This window comes from Oncorhynchus mykiss, chromosome 21 (genome assembly GCF_057628025.1).
Source record: "Oncorhynchus mykiss isolate SJ-2025 chromosome 21, ASM5762802v1, whole genome shotgun sequence".
Taxonomy (NCBI): Eukaryota; Metazoa; Chordata; class Actinopteri; order Salmoniformes; family Salmonidae; genus Oncorhynchus; species Oncorhynchus mykiss.
Genome location: NC_143042.1, coordinates 45,873,398 through 45,889,061, shown reverse-complemented (window position 1 = coordinate 45,889,061; position 15,664 = coordinate 45,873,398). Strand labels below are relative to the sequence as shown.

The following is a 15,664-nucleotide window of genomic DNA, read 5'->3' as shown; positions in this document are numbered from 1 at the left end:
CCATGTAGACGATAGGGTTGAAAAGGTGTGTGTCAGATGACCTGAGACAGCTCTCTGGAGGCAGTAATAATAGTAATAACTGCAATCTTAATTGTGCTGTTAAGCTCAACCATTGTGGTTGGGCCTATTTTATGGGCATTTTGGGAAAAAACCCTTTCAGTCTGTTGGGACACATACAATTCCTGTAGGTGTGGTGTAGGACATTATCTATGGGGAGAATTCTCCCACTAAGGGGAAACAGTCACTATAATGGAATTAGTCTTTAGCTCTGAACTCCAGAGCAGTGCTGTTAATCAAATGCACCTCCACGACACTTTCGACACCTTATAGTGTCTACCCATGCTTCAACAAACTGAGGCTGTTCTGGGGGGGGGTTACTCAGTGTATAGGAACTAGGGTGCCATTTGGGGGGTGTATACTCAGTGTATAGGAACTAGGGTGCCATTTGGGGGGTGTATACTCAGTGTATAGGAACTAGGGTGCCATTTGGGACGCATCCTAGAGAAACATAGAAATACAATTACACAGACATACTGAGTGTACCCATGAAAGTATAGTCAAATTGCTGAGCAGTGTTCTCAGATGTTTTATTTTCTTCCTTCTAGTAATACCATTTCTGTCCAAACAAGTTGCTGGCAAAAACGTTATAAGGACTTGTTATTTTCATGTCATTACATCTAATAAAACGTAATATATTACGGTGTACGGTAATTGCGTTGTTATTTGTTTTATTAGCTTTTGACTCTAAGTGCTCCTTGTGATGAGTTGCTTGACTAGAAGATGCAAGTTATTAGCAGCATTACAAGCAGAGGCAGGCTTGATGAAGGGCTCGAGGCTGTTCCACGATGGCATCCTTAGAGAGAACACTGTTGTCTGACAGACAAGACTAGATATGAAGTTAACATATAAAATGGCACCGGAGGGCAACTCTTTAAAACAGCCCTTAACTGACTGTGAGAATCTATTACCTTTACTCTTTAGCTCCTGCTCCACCATCATTATAACTGTCAGAGCTGCTATTAAGTAAGCCACACGCAACACATATGGGGGAGATGTGTGTTTTTGCTTCGTAATGATGAAATAATAAAAATCCCCTGTCTGGAGTCTGAAGGGGGAAGTGGGGTGTGTGTGTGTGTTTGTTGTGTGCATATGTCTGTATCTGTGCATATACACTCACCTAGTTGAGAGGCAGAGAGCAGGCCTTGGCTGGACCTCCTCCTCCTGTCTGACCCCTGGCCCCAGGCGTCACAGCCTGCCTCCCCATTGGTGTGGTGGTGGGACGGAGCCCAGTCTGCTGGGCTAGCCTGCCTCTGGACCTGGTAATGGGGGCTCCGGGGGCTCTGAGGAGTCTGGGCGTGCCTGTGGCAGGCCCTCTCCCGGCGGTGAGGCGGAGGTGGAGTGAGGGGCAGGGGATTCACCCCGGGGGCGTGCAGGGCGCAGGGGAAGTCAAAGAGAGGCCGGGGGAGGTGCTCCAAGTTGGAGAAGGTGATAAGGTCATCCACCACCGGGGGGTCCAAGGAGGAGGGGATTTTGAGGGCCGTGATGGGGACCTCCTGCAGAAGGTGGTGGTGGTCCAGGGGCGGGGGATTAGTCCGGGGGGGAACCCTGGGAGGGATGTGAGGCACGTCCAGGTGTCGTCCCAGGGCCACAGAGGCCAGGAGGGAGCCGCCGCCCAGGAGGGCCCGGTGGGTGCTCCTCAGCAAGCCTCCCAGGGAGCGGTGCTCAGGCCTGGGGGAGCCGGCCGGGGAGACCCCCTCCTCGATGCCAGAGTCCCCCTGAGGTAGAGTAGGCCTTGGGGGCTCTTTCACCGAGGAGCCTGAGAAGAGCAAGAGAAAGAAAAAGAGAAAGAAAAAGAGCGAGAGCAAGAGGAGAGAGGTTGGTTGGTCAGCTCATGCATACAGAATACTAATTTAGCACAATTTATAATCAGCTATGACCCAATTAGTTAGGATAGAGGTGGATTTTGTGTGAATATGGTAAAGTAACTCTGGTAGTGGTGAAGAGCATACCGTTTTGGACAGGGGTGGAGGGTCTGTACTCCTCAAAGTCATCCTTGGATTCTCCGTTCTCATTGCTGTCCATGTCCAGAAGCTTGGCTCTCATTGAAAGACTGGAACAAACATAATTGCTTTAAAACACAATATTTCTGATTCAGCCAATACAGTGCTCCGCATCGGATTCATATCTGGCCCTGTGTGTATGGAGAGGTGGATTTGATTTGATTTATTTAACTAGGCAAGTCACTTAAGTACAAATTCTTATTTAGGCCTCCTGCGGGGACAGGGATAAAAAAATTAAATGAAATTATAACGAGACAACACAAGAGAGACCTAAGACAACATAGCAAGGCAGCAACACATAACACAGCATGGTATCAACACAACATGACAACAACATGGTAGCAGCACAAAACATGGTACAAACATTATTGGGCACAGACAACAGCACAAAGAGCAAGCAGATCGAGACAGCCATAAATCACGCAAAGCAGCCACAACGGTCAGTAAGAGTTTCCATGATGGAGTCTTTGAATGAAGAGATGGAGATAAAACTGTCCAATTTGAGTGTTTGTTGCCGCTCGTTCCAGTCGCTAGCTGCAGCAAACTAAAAAGAGAAGCGACCCAGGGATGTGTGTACTTTGGGGACCTTTAACAGAATGTGACTGTCAGAACGGGTGTTGTATGTGGAGGATGAGGGCTGCAGTAGATATCTCAGATAGGGAAGGGGGGGGGGGGGGGGGGGGGGGGGTGAGGTCTGAGAGTTTTATAAATATTCATCAACCAGTGGGTCTTGCAACAGGTATACAGAGATGATCAGTTTACAGAGGAGTATAGAGTTCAGTGATGTGATATGTCCTATAAGGAGCATCGGTGGCAAATCTGATAGCCGAATGGTAAAGACAATCTAGCCGCTTGAGAGCACCCTTACCTGCCGATCTATAAATTACGTCTCCGTAATCTAGCATGGGTAGGATGGTAATCTGAAATCAGGGTTAGTTTTGCAGCTGGGGTGAAAGAGGAGAGCTTACTATAGAGGAAACCAAGTCTAGATTTAACTTAAGCCTGTAGCTTTGATATGTGCTGAGAGAAGGACAGTGCAACATCTAGCCATACTCCCAAGTACTTGTATGAGGTGACTACTTCAAGCTCTAAAGCCTCAGAGGTAGTAATCACACCTGTGAGGAGAGGGGCATTCTTCTTACCAAACCACATGACCTTTGTTTTGGAGGTGTTTAGAACAAGGTTACAGGTAGAGAGAGCTTGTTGGACACTAGGAAAGCTTGTCGGAGAGCATTTAACACAAAATCCGGGAAGGGACCAGCTGAGTATAAGACTATCATCTGAATATAAATGGATGAGAGTTTCCTACTGCCTGAGCTATGTTGATGTAAATTGAGAAGAGCGTGGGGCCTAGGATTGAGCTTTGTGGTATTCCATTGGTGATAGGCAGTGGCTGAAGATTTGACTTTATACACTACACTCTGAGGTAGTAAGCAAACCAGGCCAAAGACCCCAGAGACACCAATACTCCTTAGCCGGCCCACAAGAATAGAATGTCTACCGTATAAAAAGCTTTGGCCAAGTCAATAAAAATAGCAGCACAACATTGCTTAGAGTCACGGACAATGGTGACATCATTGAGGACCTTTTGAAGGTTGAGTTGACACAACCATAATCTGAATGGAAACCAGATTGCATACCAGAGAGAATACTATAGACATCAAGAGAGCCAGTCAGTTGATTATTAACAAGTTTTTCCAACATTTTTGATAAACAGGAAATAGAAATTGGCATTGAACAGTTAGGATCAGCTTGATCTCCCCCTTTAAATAAAGTATGAACCGTGGCTGCCTTCCAAGCAATGGGAACCTCCACAGACAGGAGAGACAGGTTAAAAAGGTTGGAGATAGGCTTGGTGATGATAGGGACAGCAACCTTAAAGAAGAAAGGGTCTAAACCATCTGACCCAGATGTTTTTTGGGGGGTCAAGTTTCATGTGATCCTTTAGCACCTCGGACTCAGTGACTTCCTGTAAGGAGAAACTTTGTAGCGGGGCAGGGGAAAAATAGGGAGGAGCATCAGGGATAGTTGCATTAGAAGGGGAGGGAGATGAGGAAATATTGGACGGGCAAGGAGGCATGGCTGAGTCAAATAGGAATCCTGACTTAATGAAGTGGTGATTACAGAGCTCAGCCATGTGCTTGTTGTCAGTATAAGGGAGGGGGTTACTACCTGCTCTCCTGTGGGCTGAGGCGCAGAACTTTGGGACTCTTAGGGCTCTGGGGCCTCCAGTGGGGCCCCAGCCGGTCCCCGTTGGCCTGCTTGTTGTGGGGAGGGGCCTCTAGGGGCCACATGGAGCTCAGACCAAACGCCCTGCTGTTCTCACTAGGGCTGACTGGAAAGAGAGAGAAAGAGAGAGAGGTTTGGGAATAGAGGGGAGAGGCATGGAGTGACAGAGAATGGGGGAATCAAAGTGGGCAATAATAGAAGTGATATTCCACCTGGTGCTGCACACTTAGACTTTCTCATCCCCTCAGGGCTAGCGATGCTAACTCAGCTACGCTAATGTTAAACAAACACTGACTGCATGACTCAGCAGCTCTCGCAGCGCCGTCACACAACAGGCATCCCGTCCTAAAGGGGGTTCTGACTCCGAGATGCAAACTGCTGTCACGTTAGTCATTCACGACGTCGCTGCAATCTCTATGGGCTGTGCAAAGATGCTAGATACAGTGCAAAGATGCTAAGACGCTAAAGCGCTAACATAATGCTAACAGAATTCTAACCATATGGCCCCTGGGTTCAGTAAGTCATTGTCTGCCGTGACACAGCTAGCACAGATGTTTGCTAAATAAGGAAATACATTTTAATGACAACCGCACACTGAGCCCTAAAAAGTACCATTAAGCCTACAAATGATTACAGACGCATGAATCCAACCCACATTTTAAAACGCATAAATGAATCAAAAAACGAAAAAAAAATAGAAAACCACTAATCCAATCAAATATTTAATATAAATTAAATTGCAATCTTTCTTGTGCTGTTAAACTCAACCATTGTGGATAGACCTATTTTATGGGCATTTTAGGAAAACCCCTTCCAGTCTGTTGGGACACAGAAAATTCCTGTAGGTGTGGTATAGGACATTATCTATGGGGAGAATTCTCCCACTAAGGGGAAACTATAATGGAATTAGTCTTTAGCGCTGAACTCCAGAACAGTGCTGTTAATCAAATGCCCCTCCACTCCTACTTAGCACTGTAACACACAGACCAATGAATTTAGCTGGTTTCTTATTCAGTAAAGAGACATTGTGTAACAGCACACGCATGTAAAAATACAGAGATGATTTCTGTCATTGTAGCACATGGAGCAAAGACTCCCCTAGCTGGTAGAAAGAGGACATTGCAGATATAGAGAACTAAAGGCTAAAGCAAATACACTGTTGATCCATTGTTAAAAGGAAGGAAGAGAGGATATTTGGATTGGAACAGCTATTGTTGCGAAAGGATGTGTAAGAGGGAGAGAGGAAGTCTGTAGGGAAAGAGGCAGAGAATGTAAGGGCATGGTGAGGTGAGCGTGTAGAGGTGAAAAAAAGGATGATGTGTGTTTGGTGGAGGGGTGTGTGTCTGTATGAACTGAGAGTGTGTGGTGGATGAAGACCACACTCACGTTGGATTGCTCGGAAGCGTGGGCCGAAAGAGGGAGAGGTGCCGGTGCCCAGATCGGGAGAGTTGCGTCTCTTCTCCAGCCCCGGAGACGCCTGGACAGTGATCTTATGGATAAAGTCTGGAAGAGACATACAGCAGATGTGAGACCAGACTACACAGACAGAAAATAAATCATAAATTAAAGTAGTTGGGTCCTGTTCAGTAGGGAGGAAACGTTTTGAAACAGAGTAAAACGGAGAGGTACTACCTTAGCTTCATCCAATAAGAACACATTGATTTTACAGGTAAAAAGTGCTTTGCTACAGTGTGGCCCACTGAATTTGACCCAGGTTCAAACAAAGACAAAGACACTAACGTGCTTGTCTTCAAAAAGATTGTTTACCTTAGAAATAAATGTATATTTTATGTGGTGGCATGGGTGTCTGAATTTCCTTTTCATGCTATGAGAATATGGTAATATATGTGAGAATATGGTCATTTGTGAGGCCAAAGTAAACGAAAACATGAGGCCTGAAGGATATCTGTCCTTGGCTAGCTTGTCGTAAGATACATTGGTTGTGGAAGTACTGGGAGAGAAGAAGAGAGAGGCAAGAAGTAAAGGGAGAGCTGGGAGAAAAATGAAGAAACAGCTGGGAGAGAGAGACAGGGAATGAGATATAGCTGGAAGGGAGAAAGAAGTTAGAGTTGGAGGAGAGAGAGATAGAGAGCGAGCGAGCGAGCGAGCGGCCAGCCAGGAGTGACAGGAAGCCCAGAGGCGTGGTTGGGTTAGCTCCATGTCCCTTTCATCAACCCACCACCAAATCACTACCCTGCTGCTGGGAATGGCCTGACCACAGCCTCCACAGCCTCCACACACACACACACACAAAGTAAGTCTGTGTGCATTTGGAAAGAGAGAGAGCATCTGTATGAGAAACTGAGTGCCTCTGTGTCAGGCATGATGAGTGTACAGCATTGTTTGTTTCTATGGTGAGTTTCTTATCAGTAGACAATAGGAGTGGTCTACAAGAGAAAGTGAGTCTACAGCAGATAACGGGTATATGATTCTTCTGCACACTCAGTTGACACAGTAGTGAAGAAGTGTGAGGTGAGCTGAGGTGAATGACATTTTTATTTATCTATTTTATTTTACATGTATTTTAAATTGGCTCTATATTCCAGATTTTTTTTATTGAAAATGACATGTTTGAGGTGACAGTACAGAATGTGACCTTTTATTTGAGGGTATTTTCATACATATCTGTCTAGTCCCCCCATTTCAAGATGTCATAAGTATTTGGATAAATTCACTTACAGATGGCAGGGACTAGATCTATAAAGTGCTTTAATTTCTAAACGGCAAAACAGATATTTATGAAAAAAACTCTAATCAAAAAGGTGACATTCTGTACTGTCACCTCAAACATTTAATATTCAATGCAAAATGCTTAAGTACATACTGTAAGAAAAATAAGCTATCAAGAACGTAAAGGGGTTCTTCGGCTGTCCCAATTGGAAAACCCTTTGAAGAACCCTTTCTGGCTCCAGGTAGAACCCTTTTGGGTAAAGGGGTTCTAACTGAAACCAAAAATGGTTCTACCTGAAACCAAAAAAGGTTATCCTATGGGGACAGCCGAATAACCTTTTTGGAACATGTGTAGAGACATTTCAAGACATCCCAAGCAAGTTTCATCGCCGTCCCCTCACCTTGAGGCATGCTGATCTTCTCTCCGTTCTTACTGCCCTTCAACTTGTGCTTCTTGAAGGTTCCCTTCCTCTTCTTGACGTTGGGCTTCTCCTGGTTGTTCATGTGCAGGATGAGGAGACTGAGCTCCCTCTCAAACACATCCTGTTCCCACTGGGCCAGCTGCTGCTCCCTCTGCCTCAGGAACTCCTCGTGAGACTTCTGCTCCACCGCCGCGCGCTTCAGCTCTTCCTCGCGACAACGCAGCTCCTGGAGTTATTACTGGTTATTATTGTTTTACTACACACACGCACACACACACTTACACCATTACAAAATGTTCTGTGCACATGCATAAACATGCACTCATTGTCCTACATACATATCCATCACAAACGCACCCCCCCGGACACACAAAATAATCATCATTCAATCCTACTCTCCCAGCCTCTCTTTAATAGAAAAGACAGCTGGCTCTGTCTCCCTCACCTTCTCCTTGGCTCGGAGCTCATCAAACATGTCCTGGATCTCCAGTTTCCAGTCCTCCTGTAGGGAATGAAAGGAGTCCTGAGGCATCTCCTCCACCACCTGCCTCTCAAGAGCAGTTAGCTGAACCAAGATGGAGGCAAAGTTGGGCCTAAGGTGTGGGTCCTGATCCCAGCACTCTGTCAAGGCAGAAACACTTAGTTAAGATACATTATAAAAACATGCAAATGATAGATGCTCCACTACCAAAGTATAATCATGGGACTTGTATCTATAAAGTGCAGGATTGCATTCAGGTCATGACACAATTCAAGCACAAACAACTCTCCAACTATTTCGTAGCATTTTAGCTCAATTTTGGCCAGGCATTGTCAAGGCTGATACCATTACAATAATTGGGAGTGACTTTTGTGCTTTTATCAAACGGAACCGCCACCAATAACTGGCACAGCAAATCAACAACAACCGCAAACCAACAACATCCTTCAGAAGATATATGAACGGCAGCCAAAATACATTACACAACATAACCAGCTGATCAGCGTGTTCTTCCTGGATGTGACCAAATGTAACATTATACGGAACATTTCATATTTCTCCTCCAGGTTTGAGGAAATGGAGAAAGAGAGAAAGAGAGCATTATGGTAACACCAAATTCATCACACACAAGTATGCGCATGAGCACACACAGGACTCTTACCTGCCATGAGCTGGGCAAAGGGTTCTGGGCAGGTGGAGGGGATGGGGAGGGTGAGTTTGTTAACGGCCACCCCGTAGGCCACTGCCAGACCATCTATCCCTCTGTAGGGAACCTCCCCTGTCAGCAACTCCCACAATAGAACACCATAGCTGGGGAGGAGAGAGGGAGAGCAAGGAGCATTCAATGAAAAGTTAGGGCAGTTTATCAAGCCAGTCCCTGGTCCTTCTAGTATTAGCAAAGATGATGGAGTGGGTCTCCCATAGACACCAATGCAATAGCAGCTGGATTCTACAAACCTCTCATCTGGGACCACCAGACAGTTCACAATTTTGTTGTAGCCCTGAACTAACTCAACTGATTCACCTATTCAAGGGCTTGATTATTAGTTCACATTTTCAATCAGGTGTGCTAGCTGTGGAATAGTTAAAATACATGGAACGGCCGGGGGTGCACGAGGAGAGGTTTGAGAACCCCTGACTTAGTTCATTGACTTTCATTGAATCAGAAAAAAACACTGTGTGGGATATCTCCCTTCCTCCGCCGTCTCCGGTATTAGCACACCTGATTCAATTAGTCAACTAATCATGAAGCCATTGATTGACAAGCTGAATCAGATGTGCCAGTGTTGGAACAAATATGTGGAATGGCTGGGGCACCTCAAGGAGGGGTTTGTTTTATGTATGTATAGCATCACACACTGGTCAGAGCAGGCAAATGATATCAACAGCTGAAGTGGAGGGAAGTTAAATACATAAATAATAATATATTTCATAGTTATTTATTTGTAATAAATATGGCGCTCATGGAAGTGCACTATGAATCTATAAAGCATGCATAAAGACAAATAGAGTAGAAAGACACTTTTTTACAACAACAAAAATATGATAGCGCTGTTTCTATATATACAGTGGGGCAAAAAAGTATTTAGTCAGCCACCAATTGTGCAAGTTCTCCCACTTAAAAAGATGAGAGAGGCCTGTAATTTTCATCATAGGTACACTTCAACTATGACAGACAAAATTAGGAAAAAAATCCAGAAAATCACATTGTAGGATTTTTAATTAATTTATTTGCAAATTATGGTGGAAAATAAGTATTTGGTCACCTACAAACAAGCAAGATTTCTGGCTCTCACAGACCTGTAACTTCTTTAAGAGGCTCCTCTGTCCTCCACTCGTTACCTGTATTAATGGCACCTGTTTGAACTTGTTATCAGTATAAAAGACACCTGTTCACAACCTCAAACAGTCACACTCCAAACTCCACTATGGCCAAGACCAAAGAGCTGTCAAAGGACACCAGAAACAAAATTGTAGACCTGCACCAGGCTGGGAAGACTGAATCTGCAATAGGTAAGCAGCTTGGTTTGAAGAAATCAACTGTGGGAGCAATTATTAGGAAATGGAAGACATACAAGACCACTGATAATCTCCCTCGATCTGGGGCTCCACGCAAGATCTCACCCCGTGGGGTCAAAATGATCACAAGAACGGTGAGCAAAAATCCCAGAACCACACGGGTTGGACCTAGTGAATGACCTGCAGAGAGCTGGGACCAAAGTAACAAAGCCTACCATCAGTAACACACTACGCCGCCAGGGACTCAAATCCTGCAGTGCCAGACGTGTCCCCCTGCTTAAGCCAGTACATGTCCAGGCCCGTCTGAAGTTTGCTAGAGCATTTGGATGATCCAGAAGAAGATTGAGAGAATGTCATATGGTCAGATGAAACCAAAATATAACTTTTTGGTAAAAAAAAAAAAAAAGGCCCATCGTGTTTGGAGGACAAAGAATGCTGAGTTGCATCCAAATAACACCATACCTACTGTGAAGCATGGGGGTGGAAACATCATGCTTTGGGGCTGTTTTTCTGCAATGGGACCAGGACGACTGATCCGTGTAAAGGAAAGAATGAATGGGGCCATGTATCGTGAGATTTTGAGTGAAAACCTCCTTCCATCAGCAAGGGCATTGAAGATGAAACGTGGCTGGGTCTTTCAGCATGACAATGATCCCAAACACACCGCCCGGGCAACGAAGGAGTGGCTTCGTAAGAAGCATTTCAAGGTCCTGGAGTGGCCTAGCCAGTCTCTAGATCTCAGCCCCATTGAAAATCTTTGGAGGGAGTTGAAGGTCTGTGTTGCCCAGCAACAGCCCCAAAACATCACTGCTCTAGAGGAGATCTGCATGGAGGAATGGGCCATGTGTGAAAACCTTGTGAAGACTTACAGAAAACATTTGACCTCTGTCATTGCCAACAAAGGGTATATAACAAAATATTGAGAAACTTTTGTTATTGACCAAATACTTATTTTCCACCATAATTTGCAAATAAATTCATAAAAAATCCTACAATGTGATTTTCTGGATTTTTTTCCCTCATTTTGTCTGTCATAGTTGAAGTATAACTATGATGAAAATTACAGGCCTCTCATCTTTTTAAGTGGGAGAACTTGCACAATTGGTGGCTGACTAAATACTTTTTTGCCCCACTGACACACAGTTACCAATCCTCAGAGTGGCAAAGTGCTTGGATCTCCCACACTGTCAATTACATCCATTCAATCAACACACAAACTCCTCTAAAAGGCCTGTAGGCAGCCTGCAAGTGGGGTGTGTAGCCTTCAGCGTTTTAATATAGTCCTTTAATAACACCATCCAACAGAGACTGTGCCACTCCACTCCTCTGTTTTTACCTCATCATCTGAGATCTACAGCTTTATGATGAAGTAGTAACAGGAAGCATCCCAAATGGCACCCTATTCCCTAAATAGTGCACTACTTTGGACCAGAGCCCTGTGTGGAATAGGGAGCCAGTTGGGATGCAGCCAGGGAGATGGATGATAAAGAATAGGGGGGGGGTCAAGATTACCCCTTAATTTTCATAGCAGGTTCCACAACCCTCTCATTAAGATATGCAAAGTATCTGTTATGAAGGTAAAATGGAAAAAGCTTGTTTGGGAATAGTGACATGTCCAAGGAGAGTGTGAGAGAGATATTTGTGTGTGTTGATGTGCTATTTTGAATGTACATCCTGTGCTTGGCCACACACACACAGACACACCCTTCACAGATAAAAGGGCTGCGGTCAGGTCTGCGGTCAGGTCTGCAGCGTGGCCTTCCACCCTCCTCTCTCGCTCTCTCCGTACTTGTGGCCAATAGGACAGTGTGCACGACACGTCTCACACAAAGCAGGCTATGAAGTGCTGCTGCTACCACGTGGCTGTGTCCCTCCTGCAACATATCCTTCTATTCTATCACTGCTGCTATCACATGGCTGTGTCCCTACTGCAACATATCCTTCTATTCTATCACTGCTGCTATCACATGGCTGTGTCCCTCCTGAAACATATCCTTCTATTCTATCACTGCTGCTATCACATGGCTGTGTCCCTCCTGCAACATATCCTTCTATTCTATCACTGCTGCTATCACATGGCTGTGTCCCTACTGCAACATACCCTTCTATTCTATCACTGCTGCTATCACATGGCTGTGTCCCTACTGCAACATATCCTTCTATTCTATCACTGCTGCTATCACGTGGCTGCACCCTCCTGCAACATATCCTTCTATTGTATCACTGCTGCTATCACATGGCTGTGTCCCTACTGCAACATATCCTTATATTGTATCACTGCTGCTATCACGTGGCTGCACCCTCCTACAACATATCCCTCTATTCCATCACGGTCCGAGAAGGTGGAGAATAGGTTCCTACACACACACAACAGTAATGGCCCTTAAATATACTCGTCATTTATCTGTATTGGAATGTAACCCTTATTGTAGCAGGGAAGATCTCATCTCTCGTCATCATTGTAACGGTAGAGGTATGTAGCTATTTACTGCTGGATATTGCTTCTGCACTGCTCTACCACACACACACAATCTTACCTCCAGACGTCACTGCCCTTGGAAAAGGTTGAGGACTTGATGACCTCCGGTGCCATCCAGGCGTAGGTGCCCGCTGTGCTCATCTTGGTGGTCTTGTGCCACTCCCGTGCCAGGCCAAAGTCTGTGATCTTCAGAGTTATCCCTTCCATACAATCATTCTCCATAGGCTGGGCCAGGAGGACTGGGAGAAAGGAAAGAAAGAGATGTTTTTATCCTCCTTTACATTTTAGACATGTAACAGATGATCTTTGCCAGAGCGACTCAAGAGGAAAGGTCAGTTGTCCAACTGAATGTATTCAACTGAACTGGGTCTTCTGCATTTAACCCAACCCCTCTGAATCAGAGAGGTGTGGGGGGGGGGGGGGGGGGCTGCCTTAATCAACATCCACGTCATCGGTGCTTGGGGAACAGTGGGTTAACTGCCTTGCTCAGGAGCAGAACGACAGATTTTGACCTTGTCAGCTCGGGGACTCGATCCAGCCTTCCGGTTACTGGCCCAACGGTCTAACCACGATCCAGCCTTCCGCCCCTTACAGTTAGAGAATTCAAGTTAAGGTAGGAACAACAACCACATATCAGTCATAGTGAAGTAAAAACATTCCTCAATAAAGCAGCTATCAGGAAAGTGACAGTAAGAAAAGAGAAGTGAAACCTGAATCATATTTACGCAAGGCCAATCCCCGACGAAAAAAAATATTTGTCAACCGAAAGTCGTCTGTTCTTTCGAACAAATTGATTGGTAAAAAAAAAGTGTTTTTTTCAATATATAGACACACTATGTTTTTGAATAAAATCAACTATATGGCTTACGGTTTGATGAAATAAGACAAATGCCTCAAGAGGGTGCCAGAGATCTAGATAACCAGAAGAAAAAAACCTGACCAAGCTATTCTCCTCCCGCTCCTGCTGGCTTTCCAGATTCTGTCATTCCTCTCCTGAATTTGCCGGTAACAGGCTACACGAGGAGAAGGCAACCTTTCTCATAATGAATGCCAATCTACCGATCTGCATGCCCGTTACGGTTTTCATATGCACATTTTCGAGAAACAGTTTAATTTTATTTATAATATCTCATATCTCAAAATCATTGTCATTTGGTTAATCAACATTCTATCCAAATCTAAATAAATGATACAAACCTAAAAAGTTACTTCTATTGCCATTGCCAACTATGACAAATAGCCTACATAAAGCCAACAAATAAAAACATTGCAGCCTGCAGGTATAAAATATGCTGATAAAAATAAATATCCTATCAATCATATTGGCTACACCTGGCCTGTCTGCAAAAAACTGTCCCGAAGCTTGCCTAGTGAACTTGCAACATTGTATAAAATATTCTGGGCCCTCAGAGTTTCCAGTGCCAGTGAGCTCATGACAGACACAACTGTAGGCTATTTGCACAATGGATAAGAAGCAGTGCTCGACTTGGGCAGGAGATTACCGGAGCTGAGTACCTGCACCTCACATTTTCAACTGCTTGAGCTCCTGTTCCTCTTATAGAATATTAGCTCAAAAGTATTGTGGAGATCCTGCACCTAAATATAAGCAGTACCAGCACCCAAAATGAGTTTTACTTTATGATGTTTCCACTGGATCAGAGCATGACATTATTCCCTTTTATGTGGAGTGGTGGAAAGGGAGAGAGCTGGAAAGATTGTTAAAATACATTGAGGAACTATTGTTATTCTCAATGGATGTAAAACAGACTGTGTTTGTTTGATGTTTGAGCTGAAGAAAACATTACTTTGAGAAGCTCCACAGGTCATTAGTGGTGGTGTGTTAAGCCAATCAGAAATACTATCAGATCCCCAGGTAGCCTATAGGCCTACTTCTATGCATGAGCATCCTTAAATCAACATTGACGGGAGCGCTCCAAACAAATGACGATGACTAAATTGACAAAACTCATAAATGGAATGAAATAAACCAAAACTTGTTTCTCACAAGTGTAGCATAGGTTGTGCACTCTGCAAACAACGTGTCCATTCCGACAAGGTGAACAGGAAGACTGGAATAATAATATTGAATACATTAATATAAATTACCGTAACCAAAGTAGCAAACATTGTAGATTAGAATGTAAATGTACTACAAGTGATATACTGTACAGTGCATTCGGAATGTATTCAGACCCCTTGACTTTTTCCACATTTTGTTATGTTAAAGACTTATTCTAAAATGTTTTAAATAAACAAAAATCCTCAAATCTACACACAATATCCCATAATGACAAAGCAAAAAGAGTTTAGAAATGTTTGCAAATGTATTAAAAAATAAAAAGCAAAAATCCCTTATTTCCATAAGAATTTAGACCCTTTGCTATGAGTCTCGAAATTTAGCTCAGGTGCATCCTGCTTCCATTGATCATCCTTGAGATGTTTCTACAACTTGACTGGAGTCCACCTGGGGTAAAATCAATTGACTGGATATGATTTGGGAAGGCACACATCTGTCTATATATTGACAGTGCATGTCAGCACAAAAAAACAATCCATGAGGTCGAAGGAATTGTCCTTGGAGCTCAGAGGCAGGATTATGTTGAGGCACAGATCTGGGGAACGGTATCAGCGGCAGGGACTGTGAGTAGTCAGGATCGAGGGAATGATGAACGGAGCAAAGTACAGAGAGATCCTTGGTGAAGTCCTGAATGCTCTGGAGCAGGTTCTCAAACTGGGGAGAAGGTTCACCTTCCAAAGGGACAATGACCCTAAGCACACAGCCAAGACAACACAGGAGTGGCTTCAGGACAAATCTTTAAATGTCCTTGAGTGGCCCAGCCAGAGCCCGGACTTGAGCCCGATCAAACATCTTTGGAGAGACCTGAAAATAGCTGTGCAGCACCACTCCCCATCTATCCTGACATAGCTTGAGAGGATCTGCAGAGAAGAATGGGAGAAAACTCCCTAAATACAGGTGTGCTAAGCTTGTAGCGTCATACCAAAGAAGGCTCGAGGCTGTAATCGCTGCCAAAGGTTCTTCAACAAAGTACTGCGTAAAGGGTCTGAATTCTCATGCAAATATGATTTTTATTTATTTATAAAAACCTGTTTTTGCTTTGTCATTATGGGACATTGTGTGTAGATTGAGGGAAAACTTTTTAAAATCCATTTTAGAATAATGCTGTAATGTAACATAATGTGGAAAAAGTCAAGGGGTTTGAATACTTTCCAGATGCACGGTATGTAATGGGGAATTGATATACACCAACAATCCAACGCAAACAATTCACACAATGAAGCTATG

At 44.3% G+C, this 15,664-nt stretch overlaps 1 protein-coding gene across 1 annotated transcript in view; it reads right to left on the bottom strand.

Annotated features, from left to right (window-relative positions):
* LOC110500695 (mitogen-activated protein kinase kinase kinase 11) overlaps window positions 1-15,664 on the bottom strand; it is a 46,348-nt gene that overhangs the window by 7,568 nt on the left and 23,116 nt on the right. The window contains exons 3-10 of the mRNA XM_090214785.1: window positions 12,419-12,599; window positions 8,524-8,672; window positions 7,827-8,002; window positions 7,361-7,607; window positions 5,676-5,792; window positions 4,233-4,395; window positions 2,010-2,110; window positions 1,178-1,816 (exon numbers count right to left, since the gene is read on the bottom strand). Coding sequence (XP_090070911.1) covers window positions 1,178-1,816; window positions 2,010-2,110; window positions 4,233-4,395; window positions 5,676-5,792; window positions 7,361-7,607; window positions 7,827-8,002; window positions 8,524-8,672; window positions 12,419-12,599 — 1,773 coding nt within the window. The remainder of the gene's footprint in view (window positions 1-1,177; window positions 1,817-2,009; window positions 2,111-4,232; window positions 4,396-5,675; window positions 5,793-7,360; window positions 7,608-7,826; window positions 8,003-8,523; window positions 8,673-12,418; window positions 12,600-15,664) is intronic.